Source organism: Tupaia chinensis, unplaced genomic scaffold (assembly GCF_000334495.1).
Source record: "Tupaia chinensis unplaced genomic scaffold, TupChi_1.0 Scaffold000178_1, whole genome shotgun sequence".
NCBI lineage: Eukaryota > Metazoa > Chordata > Mammalia > Scandentia > Tupaiidae > Tupaia > Tupaia belangeri.
In genome coordinates, this window is record NW_006159653.1 from 101901 (window position 1) to 115030 (window position 13130).

Here is a 13130-nt window from a genome sequence, read left to right on the forward strand (position 1 = left end):
GCTGGTGCCACCGTGTCCCGCAGCCTCCCCAGCCTGTGCCCGGCTCATGTCAGCAGGGCCTGGAAGACGGCGATGACAGGGTCCTCGTGGGTGGTCACCACCAGCACGCTGCGGAACTTGTCCAGGAGTGCGAGTAGCTGGGAGCGCCGCGTGTTCTCGCTGTACATGACCTCCTCCAGGTGGTGGCGGCCGCGGAAGTAGTGCAGGAGCCTGGGGCAGGGGGGCCCGCCTGAGCCCGCGCCCAAGACCTGTCCCAGCCTCGTGCGGAGCAGAGCAGCTGCCCACGGCCCCTCCGCAGGCAGCCTGGTGAGGGGGTCCTGTCTGGTGTGCTGCTGCAGCAGCGTCCAGGGGCTCTGGCCAGACTGGCTGCTAAGGGGTTTCTGCAGCGGGTGCAGGGCAGCCTGGACTGGCTGCGTGGCAGGGCTGAGAATGGCTCTTAACAGGACGGGCCAGGCCTCAGCACCCTCAGGCTCCTCCAGGAACCACAGTGCCCAGGCCAGGGGAGGGGAGGGGAGAGACCTACAGAGAGCCCTGCCAGGCTGTGAGAACGTGCCTCACAAGGAACACCAGCAGTACTGGGGGCCCCAGGAACAGGTCGGCCAGGCCTTGGGCTGCCCTCCCCACTCCAGGCTCCACTGGGGACACCTGACCCTCCCACTTGGCACAACTGCCAGGTGCATCCCCGCTCGGGGTCTGGCCAGCCCCCAGGTACCTGGCAAACATGCGGAGGTCCTCTGGGTTCTGGGCTGCAGGCACGCTGAGGATGGCGGCCCGCTCGTGCTCTGACAGGCTGGCCAGGAGGCTCTCCGTCACCCTCCTGCTCAGAGGCGAGTCCCCACTGGGGAGCAGCTCTGCGCTGGAGTTGTCCACACTGGGGCTGGTCAGGGTCATATCGTCGCTGCTGGCTGGGGGCACCGGTCAGACGCCCTTGGGTGGTTGCAAACTAGGCAGGGCTGCAGGGGGCTGAGGCAGCGAGGGGCATCCCAACTCACCCCGCTCCCTGCTCCCCTGTGTGGGCCCTCCCCGTGCAGCTGTCCTGGAACACAAGGGGCACCCCCTGCCAGTCTACAGGGTGGGCTGGGAGCCCCTCAGCCCAGGGCAGTACCCGAGGCCAGTCCTCTGCAGGAGGCGGCCACCCAAAGCCTCTCAGACCCTGGTCTTCCCTCAGCTGGGACCTGGGGCACACGGGGCAACAGTGGCAGCTGCTGTCCCCTCGGAGGCCTTGAGCACAGTTCCGACTGCCCTCCTGGATGGATGAAACCCTCCATCCAGGGCGGGCTGGGGGCTGCTCCTCAGACCACCAAGTGGTTGCTGAAGAGCCCAGAAGGCGGAACCCTCTCCTCAGAGCCACGGTGGTGCAGGGGCAGGGCAGGTGTGCGGGCGTCCCTACTGCCACACGGGGGCCCCAGGGTCTTACTTGGGGAGCCAAAGCTGAGGGCGTTGGGTGTGCTGAGGCTGCGGCCTCCCACCCGGGCAGGGGCCGGGGCCTCATCGTCCTCGCTCGGGGCGGCCATGAGGCACACGTAGGTGTGCAGCTGCACGAGGAGCCGATGCTGCAGCATCCACAGCACCATCTGGACCAGCTGGGTCTGTGGGGCAGCAGTGTGAGCTCGCCTGCTCACGGCTCCCAGGGCCAGGGCCCCAGGTGCTAACCCTAGGTGGGAAGGGCCCTGGCCCTACAGGGAAGGCGAGGGCCAGAGCCAGAGCCGAGCTGGGCCACACCAGTGTAGGAGGGGCAGCACCTGCCCGCCCTCCCCTCTGGCCCAGGGGCCCTGCTGCTGGATCCAGCCAGCCTATCCCTGCTGGGCTTGCCCTGATGCAGCCTCTTAATGAGCTGAAAACCAGGATCTTTTCTCATTCATAATTTGAGGGAAAAAAGGGTTCTATTTGAAGGACTGGTTCTGCTTGACAGACCTGGCACATTTTAAAACAGACACTTTACTGTGTCTGGAGACAAAGCCTTGAGAAAGCTCAGCCTGCCTTTGCCTTCCTCTCCAACACCTGTCCTACCTGGCCCTGCCCTGGGTCCCTGCCCAGAGCTCCAGGCACTTGGCTGGGGAAGGACAGGAGGGAGGCTCCTGTTGCCACCTTGTAAAAGCTCACAGCCCCTGGGACCTCGGTGCCCCCCACACTCAGTCCCACTGCTTACCCTGACCCAGGCCCACTGCAGACTGGTCCTCCCTGGTCATCCTAGAGCCAGTGGCCCAAACACTCATACCCACAGCCTTGTGGCCACCTGAGCCATGGCCAGGGAGGAAAGGGCTGGGAGACTCCCCAGACCAGGAAGGGGTGTAGCATGGCTTCTGCCAGGCTTCACTTGGTTTTAACCCTAAGACTGGTCCACTGTGAGGGCCCTGGGTAGGGACACCTGCCTGAGTCCACAAGGAGCCTGGCAGTGGCTTTGGGCCATGTGTCACTGCAGAGCAAGCCGTAAGACCCAGGTGAAGGGGAGGCATGCTGAGAGGCCTTGGTCAGGCTGATGGGCAGCGAGGGAATGCCTGACTCCTGCCACTCACCTCCTGCACAGGGGGCGCCAGGGGGCTCCTAAATTCTGACAAGGACACAGGCAAGGAGAACTTGGCAAGGACAGACGGCAGGTCGTGGGAGGGGAACTGGCAGGAGAACTGCTCGGCCAGCGGAGAGTACCTGCGGACAGGCGGGTGTCAGGCTCGCCACTGCCCGGGGCTGGTGGGCGGTGGATGGTGCGGCGAAGGTGGCGGGGCGTGGAATGAGCAGCAAAGCCGTGCAGGCCTGCTGGGGACGGAGCCTGGCCACTCCCTTGAGGGGCACCAGGCGGTTCTGCGCTCCCCTGGGCGGGTGCCTGGCTGCAGGTCCTGGAGGAGGCACGGAGTCAGGACCCCCCACATGCCCCAGCTCCATGTCTGCTGCACAACGCAGGGAGGTTTGGGGGAGCCAGCCATGGTGAGGTGGCCCCTGCTCAGGGTGGGGCTGGGAAGACGCCATGCCCAGCTAGGCCAGAGCAGGACCTGGGCACGCCGGAGGCCGGACATTCGGCGAAGGCACAGCTGGCCTCAGGGCTGCCTGGCCGACCAGGGCGACTCACAGGCACACGCTGGCGTGCGGGGACAGCATGTAGACGTTGCTCTCACACAGCGGGTAGATGATGATGGCCTTGCCCCAGTACACCAGGTGAGCCGCCAGCTGGAACACCTGCGGGTGGAGGGACGCTGGGCCATCCTGGGAGGCTCTCAGCTCCGGTGGCCGTGGCCTCCCTGCTGGGAGCTGCCCGAGGCTCTCGCAGCACACACTGGGGCTGCAGCCCCGTCCAACTGGAGCAGTGGTGTCCCTGCCTGCCCCAGGCTGCCGAGGTCAGTGGCAGACTACACTTTCTTCCCGTTTTTTAGTTTTTGCTATGAAGCATTTATGCTCCCTGGAGAGAGAGAGAGTAAGAAATCACCCCCCGTGGGAATGGCCACCATCCCTTCTCTCCTCTCAGCATCTTGGGTATCCACATACACACATGTCCAATGTATCTGAAGACGCCAGGCCTGGGACTGGAACCATGCAATGACCCCTGTGGGATCCAGCCGCCTTAACCTCCACGCCACCTGCAGGCCCCACGCAGCATAGTCTGTGCTCGCCTCTGCCACTCTCCCCGTGCTGCTGGTACCACGGTCCCAACAGGGCCACGAGCTGTCTTGACTCCCACCAAGGAATGGCGGCACAGGGGGCAGGCCAGAGATGTCAGGGTGGGGATGGCGGGGAGCACAGGGTTGGCTGGCTGGGCAGGCAGCTGGGCTGGATGTCCCTTCATGCCCACCAGGACCCCAGCACGGCGCCCACCGCTGGTGACAGTGGCTATGCAGTCGGCTTGCCTCCCTACATGCCCAATGGCCCACCATCCCCACATCCCCCTGCTCGGCCCCCGGACACCAGGACGGGCAGACCAAAGTACCACGACCCTTTCTGGGGAGCCTCAGGACCCAGCGTCACGAGGGAGCCAGGTCTAAGGTCTCGGTGCACCACAGAGGTGGCGCCCGGCACTCGGAGCTCTGACTGCATCGTCCCACAGCCTGCTGTGCTGGGGACGTCTCTCCTCAGCAAAGGGGCCCCACGGTTGTTGGCATCAGCTCAGGCCCGGGATTTCCGTCCCACTGTCCCCTCTTCTCTCATCCCGAGTGTCACCGACACTCGTCTGAGGCAGACATGCCCACTCTTCTTCCTGTCTGCCACCACTCGGCCTGTCCCCACTCCCAGGTCTCGTGCCCCAGGACACTCCTCACAGGCCTGAGCACCCCTGGCGAGGCCGCGGGCCCAGACTGTCCCCGTGCTAGCACCTGGGTGGGCAGGCTGTGCTCCCCTGGGGCCCTGCCGCCGCCTCCTCAGTGCCGAGCCTCCACCTGCTCGTTACACTTGGGGCCACCAGGACACTCGTGCCACCTCAGCATCCTGAGCAACGCCTGCAAAGCCTCACGTGAGGTCTAACTCAGGTCCTGGGGGTCAGCACATGGCTGGCTGGGGGGCCAGTGCCCAGCGGATCACAGGTAATGGCTGTGCGATCCTAATTCTGTTATTTGAAGATAATCCATCTGGGGCCGGCCCACAGCATAGCACAGAGAGCCAGATCCCACGTGGCCAACTGCAGTTCAAATCCCGGCCCCAGTGGCTTGAGAAATACATCAGGCGGGTGCGTGGGTGCCCAAAATGCTGACGGAATGGAGGAGAGAGGGCTGCAGCGAGACCGGGCCGCACTGGCCGTCTGCGTCTCTTGCACATGCTCCCTCCAACATGTCAAAAATGAATCCCCACATGGCCATCTGCAGAACCAGCAGTCCCAGAGGGGCCCGGCTGAGTCTGGTGGTCGTACTCTCAGAGAATGAAGGGGCAGACAGACCTCTCCTGAAAAAGTCCGAAATGCTACTTCAGGAGACAAAAATAACACCCGGGCCAGGCCTGAACTGGCCAACTTAAGAGGCCGAGGCAGAGGGTCAAAAGAAGCCCCCACTGTCCCACAGGCCAGGGCTGGGCCACCTGTCTCATGCCCCACCTCCACCAGGCCCCGGGTCTCATGGTGCACACCTCCACCCTGGGTCTCACAGTGCAGCCTCCTCTAGGCCCTGGGTCTTGGCCACCCAAAGAACTCACTCTCCCGCTCAGGCTGCAGCCCCAGCCCCAACCACTCCCATGCCACCAGCAGGCACAGCTGGCCCTGCGGGGTGTCAGCAGAGGCTGCTGCAGACCAGTGGCCTGGCCCCGGGCCTCCTAACCTCTCCTCTCCTGACTGGGTCCACAGACAAGGCTGAGGGGCTCCCCACAGTCAGAAAAGGCAGCCTCAGCGGGGCAGGCACACGCACGCTGCTCAGCAAGGAGTTGGCTTCGTGTGTGAAGAACAGGCCGGTGCACCAGAGGGTGGGATATGGCGCCCAGGCAAGGCCCCAGCTCTGTGTGTGGGCAGGCCGCTGACCGAGCTCCCTTCAGATGCCACCATGCCACCTTTTCAGGACTGTCATGTTCCGCAGGGAGAGGCTGGCTGCTGCCTCCTGCAGCTGCCCCTTCCCTGGAGACAGCACTCAGACGGGGCCTGCTCCCGGCCAGTCCTCAGCTGGGTCTGACTCATGTGCCAGAACGCTGAGCTACCCGGGAGTCGCCTGTCCTATGGCCAGCTGCAGCAGCTCACCACTGGTCAGAGGAGTGGGTGTGCAGCCCCGCAGGTGGCTTGCTCCCGCCACCCCAGCACTCTGCCTACCCCAGGCCCCAGAGCTGTACCTGCAGTAAGGCCAGGTCTGCGTCCTGGGCCAGCTGCTGCAGGTTCTTCACGGCAGATGTGGTCTTGATTACTCGCACCAGGGCCGGGGAGCAGTCAACCGGGAGCTCGCTCAGCAGGGACTTCTCATCGCTGAGCAGCAGCAGGGCATGGTAGGGGCTGTGGGCAGAGCCATCAGGGCCTCAGTGAAGGGTGCAGGGGGCTGAGAGGGCTCAGGACAGTGACCTGGGCAGGGCGTCTGTCCAATCAGCCAGGGTTACTGATGCCCTCCGGGGAAATGCGGTCACCATAGAAAAGAAGCGGGCTCCAAGCTGAGCTCGCCTACCTGGCAGACGCCCGCCCCAGACTGAAGAGGGGGAGTCTTTCCCAAGGAAACAGCCTAATATGGGAAAAGCAAAATCCCCTCCAAGACTGTGAATAGACTACAGAAACCACGCTGAGCAAGGAAGTCGGGACAGGGTCGGGTTGGTCTGGGTCGGGGTCAGGGCTGGCTCAGCAAGGGGCCAGGTCTCTCCTCTTTCTGGGAGATTGATAGGGCGGGTGCTTGCCAGAGAGAGGCAGCGAGACAGAGAGCGAGAAAGCACCTGCTGGGGTGGCGACGCACAACCCCTTCTCCTCCATCCTCTGCTTGGAATCTTGACATGCACACACGTACCGAGCAAGAGTTTTAAGCCACCCGGTCCAGGACTTGAACCATAGTTGACCACATGAGGGTCCAGTGAGATAGCCATTACGCCATCTGCTAGTCCTTTTTGTTGTTGTTGTTAAATTAAAACATATTTGAGGAGGGACCAGCAGTTGGCGTAATGGCTGTGTCGCTGGACTCCCATGTACTCAACCGCAGTTCAAGTCCGGGATCCGGTGGCTTAAACTCACTCTGGGTGCGTGTGCATGCGTGCCCCGGATCCTGAGAGAATGGAAGAGAAGGGATTGTGGTGTGGCCATCCCCCCTGGGGGGTGATTTCTCAATTTCTGTCTGTCTCTCTCTTTCTGGCAAGCACACTCACCCTACAGCAAAAACCTCTCCAAAAAAAGAAAAGAAAAAGTAAAACAAACCAAAACCATATCTGAAGAAATGGGGACTTGGTGAGAACCAGAGACTGGGCTCAGGCCTTCCCCTGCAGGAAGCCAGTTAACTTAGGAGGCTGACCAGGACCTCAGGGCAGGAGCACGACCTCCAGGGGGCTGGCCAGGATGCCCGCCGAGGCCCAGCAGGGCTGTGCAGGGGCTCCTGCGCCCAGGCAGTGCCAGAGGGCCCCGGGGAAGCAGGGCTGCTCACTCCTGGGCAGAACTGGGTTCGAGACGTGTGCGTCTCCATCGATGGCTGGCAGCAAGAGGAGAGAATTGGAGGCAAAGTCCAGGCAAGTTCCAGGGTGAATTTCAGGCAGAGGCGGGAGGGGCACATGGGGACCACACTCACCGGATGGCTTTCAGGCTCCGCTCGATGGCCTCAGGGGGGATCAGGCTCGAAGCCGCGTAGTGGATCTTGTGGGGCAGGCAGAAGCTCACTTCCAGCCAGCTGTTGATGTGCAGCCTCACCACGCCAGATGTGCACAGGCTGCGGACAGGCAGGGCAGGAGCCGTGTCAGGGGCTGTCCACAGCAGGACTTATTTCTGTTTCTTTTTCTTTTGTGGAGAGGTTTTTCCACTATAGGGCACGTGCGCTCGCCAGACAGACAGAGAGAGACAGAGACAGAAAGCGAGAAATCACCCCCCAGAGGGGATGGCCACGCCACAATCCCTTCTCCTCCATTCTCCTCTTGGGATCTTGCACATGCACGCACACACGCCCGGCGTGGGTTTTAAGCCACCGGGTCCGGGACTCGAACTGCAGTCAACTACATGGGAGTCCAGCAACATAGCCATTACGCTAACTGCTGGTCCCGTTTTTTCTTTTTTTTTTTTTTAAGAGAGAAGTTTTGAAATAGGGCACATACACTCGCCAGAGACAGAGACTGAAAGTGAGAAGTCACCCTCCAAGGGGATGGCCACACTGCAATCCCTTCTCCATTCTCCTCTCGAGATTTCGGACATGCAAGCACACGCGTTCAGCAAAATGTAGGGGCCAGCAGGTGGTGTAGTGGTTAAGGTGCTGGACTCCCACATGGCAGACTGTGGTTCAAATCCCGGCCACAGCGGCGTGAAACCTGGGCTGGGCACGTGTGTGTGCCCAAGGTCCCGAGAGAATGGAGAAGGCTGCGGTGTGGCACCCCAGTGCTGCTTTCTCATTTTCCCTCTCTGTCTCTCGGGCAAGTGCATGTGACCTATGGCAAAAACCTGATGAAAACAGACAGACAGACACGCCATCAGTGTGTGCATGCCCAAAAGGAAGGGAAGGGATTGCAGCCTGGCCCCGAGCGGTGCTTTCTCTCTCCCTCTGCCTCGCTCTGTCTGGCAAGTGCGCGTGCCCCACGGCAAGGGTGAGAACTCGGGCCGGCCCTAGAGTCTGTGCCAAGCACAAGGCCAGGGCTCGAAGGGGCTCCTTGTATTGAGGCTCGGGTCCACCAACGCCCAGCGCTCAGGGCACGTCCCCCACACACGAGGTGCAGGCCCAGGCACGGACAGGCTGTCCCCAGGGAGAGGTGAGCAGGGCAGGAGGACACACGGCCCAGGGTGCCCAGCAGGCTGGCAGTGCCCAGGGCCATGTATGTGGGCACCAGTCACCACAGCAACCAGTGCCACAGCAAGCCTCTCGCTGCGCTCCCAGGGTGAGGGCACTTTGTTTTTTTCAGGCCTGAACTGTAATCAGACCAAACAGCCACACCACCTTGGACCCATTCTTCCTCCCACCCACATCCCATGCACAGGCCCCACCTGCTCATCTGCGGGGCAGCAGGACGCCTTCCCAGCACCCCAGACCCGAGCCACCAGGGAGCTGCCCCACGCCCCACCTGGGTCCCGGCCAAGGCTCACTCACTTGGTCGGACCCGCTTCCTGCCCCAGCCCTCCCAGATGTCCTGGGCCTGCACTTTCAAGTCCAGTGCCCCACCCATGGCAGGCGTCCCCTCGCCCTAGCACAGGTTCTGACCACGGGACACCTGCTGCCCCGCCACAACATGAGGGAGGTGGCTACCCACGCCTCCCATACTGGAGAGCCGGCTGGGAAAGGAGCAGGAACCTAGGGAACACTGCCCTTGGTGGCCCCTTCCCCCAGGAAGTCCACCTGGCTTGAGAGTGGGCTCTACAGTGTGCATGCAGCCTGCAGGTCATTGCTGGGGGCCCAGAGGAGGCAGAACTGTTTCCAACAGGAGTTTCTGAAGCTCAGCCCTGGGACTGGCCTGACCGCCAGCCAGGCCTACGACAGACATTCCCCGAGCTTCGCCCAGACCCAGCCAGGCTGAGCACCACAGGGACAGGCACCCTCCGTGTCCTGCGTAGGGGCAGAGCCCACGAAGCCTCGACCAACAGCGGTTTCGAAGCAGCAGCACAGCACACGCCGGCCCTCACGCCTGCTCCCAGGGCACCTCCCTGGTGCTCGCTGCCCCACCCCTGCCCCTAAGAGAACAACAAGGGGGCATCCGGGCTCTGGTGGGAAGCCTGGATACTCAAATCCAGCCAAGAGCGGGCAGGCCAATAGCCCCAGGACACTCAGTGGGAGTCCTCGCCAGCCCCAGGGCAGAAGCCAAAGTCCCCTCAGACCTCTGGGTGCAGAGTGTGGGTGATGCTGAGAGGCTGCCCCACGCCCCTCACTCCTGGCACCCACAGACCAACCGTCCTGAGCTTCTCCCAAGGGGCTCCCCAAGCTGGCAGGACTGTGGCCAGCAGTCTCCATCGTCTGGATCGGTCTTCACTGCGGCAGCGGGGAACCAGCACTGGGGGTCACAAGACCTACCTGTGCTCCCACCGCCCTAGGACCATGCTACCTCACTGCCTGCTGCCGGGGCCCCGGGCCCCACACCTCCTTCCAAGGACACCTAGAAAACCGACACCTGCCTCGCAGGGCCCCAGCACCACCAGGCCTCTGGCGAGGCCGTTCCCAAGACTGTCTAGAGGGCAAGGATCGGTCACAGCTGGTCTGCAGTCCCTCAGGGTAAAACAGGTGAGCTTGGGGGTCCCCGGGGCAAGGCCCGAGGGGAAGCACGCTGTCTCCAAGAGCTGAGGAGACTGACAGCGGAGGCACTCTCGGGCCTGCCTCTCCAGCAGCAGCAGGGCTTTGCAGAGCGGAAGGCTCACACTGAACCCCCCCCCAGCAAGGACCCACAACCCAGCCTCTTCAGGCATCAAAGAGCACACCAGGATGGGGGTGGAGGCAGTGGGCACGCCCACACGGCCGACTACAGCTCGGGTCCCAGACCTGGTGGTTTGCTTTCTCACTTTCCCTCTCTGTCTCTCCTTCTCTCTGGTCAAATTAAATGAATGAATAAATAAAATAAAAATAAAAAATCATCGCATGAGAGATTTGCCCCAGAGACCAGTGAGCTGTCACTTCGCTGAGCAACACGAAGTGCTGGAGTCCACGTGGGAGAGTGAGGGACGAGAGCAGGAGGGGCCCCGGTGATGCAGTGGGGAAGGCGCTGGACGCCCATGTGGCTGACCACGGTCTGAGTCCCAAGTCAGCAGCTCAAAACTCCGGCTGGGCGAGGATGCATGCGTGCTCGAAACCCAAGAGGAGAGTGGAGGAGAAGGAACTGCAGCGGAGCCGTACCTGGGGGCTGATTCCTCGCTCTCTGTCTCTCTGCTGAGTGCATGCACCCTTACAGCAAAAATCTCTCAAAAAAAAAAAAGGAGAGAGTGAGAGGCTTCCCGTGCTGCCCTGTCCTCGGGGAAAACCCAGCCAGGCTCCTGCATTTAACCTGGCACAGGTCAGAAGGGCAGGCCCGCTGAAATAAACAGAAGTCTCCCCTGTCTCTGCACTGTCAGGACACAGCTCCAGGTGGCTGCTGGGAGGAACTCCCCAGAATCTGAGATTCCTGTCACTTCAAACATAGCTGCTTTTGCTCCACCAGGGAGCTCAGCACGGCTGAGAGGAGGCGGCCGGAGACCCAGTAGGGAAGAAAGGGCTGCGGTTCTGCACACCGTAGCCCTGGGAAGGGCCGACAGCACTGTGAGAGGACAGGGCAGTCAGCTCCAGCCCTGGGGGTGAGAAGGGAAGGGGAGGGTTAGGGCCTCACTGGGCCATCTCTGCCGGCTTCACCACCATCCTTGGAGCCACGGCCGCAGTCCGGTTTGCACATGATGTGTGACCTTCTCCCTGGGGGACACAACATGTTGGCCCCGTTTCCATGGAGAGCCTCTGCCCTTCCCCAAGCAGCTGTTCCCCTGCCAGTCGCCCACTCCCGAGCGCGTGGCTCCGCTGCGGTGCCTCTGTAACCAGCCCAGTTCACTGTCCAGACACCCCAGACCTGCTGCCCCGCCTGGTCCCAGGAGAGAGGCTGCTGGGAAGTACCTGCCTGGCCTCCCCCTCGAGGGCCGGGAAACCCTGTAAGTCACGCACAGCAAGAGGAGCCCCCAGGAGTACAGTGAAGTCTGCCCAGAAGAGAGGGAAAAGCTCTGTCTGTTTTTAAAATCTGTGCCTTTAGAGCTGGCTCTGTAACTCAGTGGTTAAGGGAGACAGACTACACATGTCCAACTGTCCAGTCCAAATCCTGGCCCTGGTGGCTTGAAAAGCACACTGGGTGGGACCAGCAGATGGCATGATTACGTCCCTGGACTCCCATGTAGTCGACCGCAGTTTGAGTCCCGGACCCAGTGGCTTAAACTCACGCCGGGCGCATGTGCATACATGCCTAAGATCCCAGGAAGAGAATGGAGGAGAAGGGATTACAGCGTGGCCATCCCCCCGGGGGGGGATTTCTTGCTTTCTGTCTCTGTTTCTCTCTGTCTTTCTGGAGAGCACATGCGTCCTATAGTAAAAAACCATTCAAAAAGAAAAAATAAAGGGATTACTTATTTAACTTCATTTATTCTTTTATTCTTTCTTTCAGTCTTTTTTAAAATTTGACCAGAAAGAGAAACAGAGAGAGAACAGGAATGGGAGAAAGCAAGCCACCGGGTCCAGGATTCAAACCATGGTCAGCCCTATGGGAGTGTCTAGTGCCTTAACCACCACACCACCTACTGGTCCCAAGAGTTGTTCTGTTAAGCCTGACTTTGATCTGCACAGTGTTTAATAGCTTGGTATGAAAACACTGCAGGGAAACTGCAGGGAGACGCTGCCACAGCCGGTCTCAGCCAGCCCGGCTGCCCCGGCGGGCCACACAGGCAAGGCCGGCTCTCGCCCACCCCGTCCAGGACGCAGACGCAGATGCACGCGTGTGCACCCTCCCCACAGTTCTTTCTTCTTCTTTTCTATTACTTTCCTTAAGAGACTTCTGCTATAGGGCATGTGCTCGCTGGAGACAGAGCACGAGAAAGCACTGCCGGGGGCGGACGTCACAGCCCCTGCTACTCCATTCTCTTGAGATTTTGGGCACGTGAGTTTAAGCCTTCCGGGTCCAAGCCTCAAACCACGGCCCAGCATGTGGGAGTCCAGCGCCTGAACCACCATGCCGCCCGCTAGCCCCTTCCCCTTGCATTTCAGCACGGAAGGTCAAGTCCTAGCCTTTAGTTGAAAGTGGAAGCGCGATGTACTCCACGGTCTGGCCGCCCTCCACCCGGGCCGAGGCCTGTGGAGGCCCTGCACGCCCTGTGCCTGCTGACCCACGGGGCCCGGCTGCCCTCCAAACCGGACGTGTGCAGCCTGAGATCCAGGTAGGCCTTAGAAGGTTGCCTTGAACCCTGAAACGGAGTGTACGGGCAGGAGGCCAGAGGTGCCCATGGCCCAGGCTGCTCCCGACGGTGAGCGGAGGCCCCCGCCAGGCCCTGGTGGCACCTCTGGCCCTGGTACTGTGCACTCAGGGAACCAAGCCCCATGTCCTCACACTCAGGTAAGCCACGGTGTCGTCCTCCTACCTGCACAGCCCTCAGCCACCGTGGGCATGCCAGGGCCCTGCACAGGCTGAGAAAACCCCAGGTCACAGGAACGGGAGGGACAAAGCCAGTATCACCCGGACAAGTGACCGCTACCCTGGGGCTGCGGAGGCAGGTGCGGAGGTGTCTGGGCAGCCTGGTGGACTCACACTCCCAGCCTGTGTTTGCAGACATCAGGCCCCAGGACAGGGGTCCGGGCTCTGCAGCCGCACCACACGACTTCAGTTAAAACAGCAAGCACACGGGACCAGCAGCTGGCATAATGGCTATCTCACTGGACTCCCATGAAGTCGACCACGGTTCGAGTCCCGGACTTGGTGGCTTAAACTCATGCTGGGCATGGAGGAGAAGGGATTGTGGCGTGGCCATCCCCCCTGGGAGGTGATTTCTCGCTTTCGGTCTCTCTGTCTCTCTGTCTGGCAAGTGTGCACGCCCTATAGCAAAAACCTCTCAAAAAAAAACAAAAAAAAAAATAAGCAATCCCACTACTTCTCTT

At 61.5% G+C, this 13130-nt stretch overlaps 1 protein-coding gene across 8 annotated transcripts in view; it reads right to left on the bottom strand.

Annotated features, from left to right (window-relative positions):
* Positions 1-13130, bottom strand: part of NPRL3 (NPR3 like, GATOR1 complex subunit) — a 47958-nt gene that overhangs the window by 332 nt on the left and 34496 nt on the right. For 7 of the 8 annotated variants that reach the window (XM_014587003.2, XM_027771016.1, XM_027771015.1 and 4 more), the window contains 7 exons: positions 7146-7283; positions 5728-5884; positions 3065-3171; positions 2517-2646; positions 1418-1589; positions 713-927; positions 6-210 (listed from right to left, as the gene is read on the bottom strand). In XM_014587003.2, coding sequence (XP_014442489.1) covers positions 6-210; positions 713-927; positions 1418-1589; positions 2517-2646; positions 3065-3171; positions 5728-5884; positions 7146-7283 — 1124 coding nt within the window. The remainder of the gene's footprint in view (positions 1-5; positions 211-712; positions 928-1417; positions 1590-2516; positions 2647-3064; positions 3172-5727; positions 5885-7145; positions 7284-13130) is intronic. The other variant, XM_006146337.3, reaches the window with a different exon arrangement.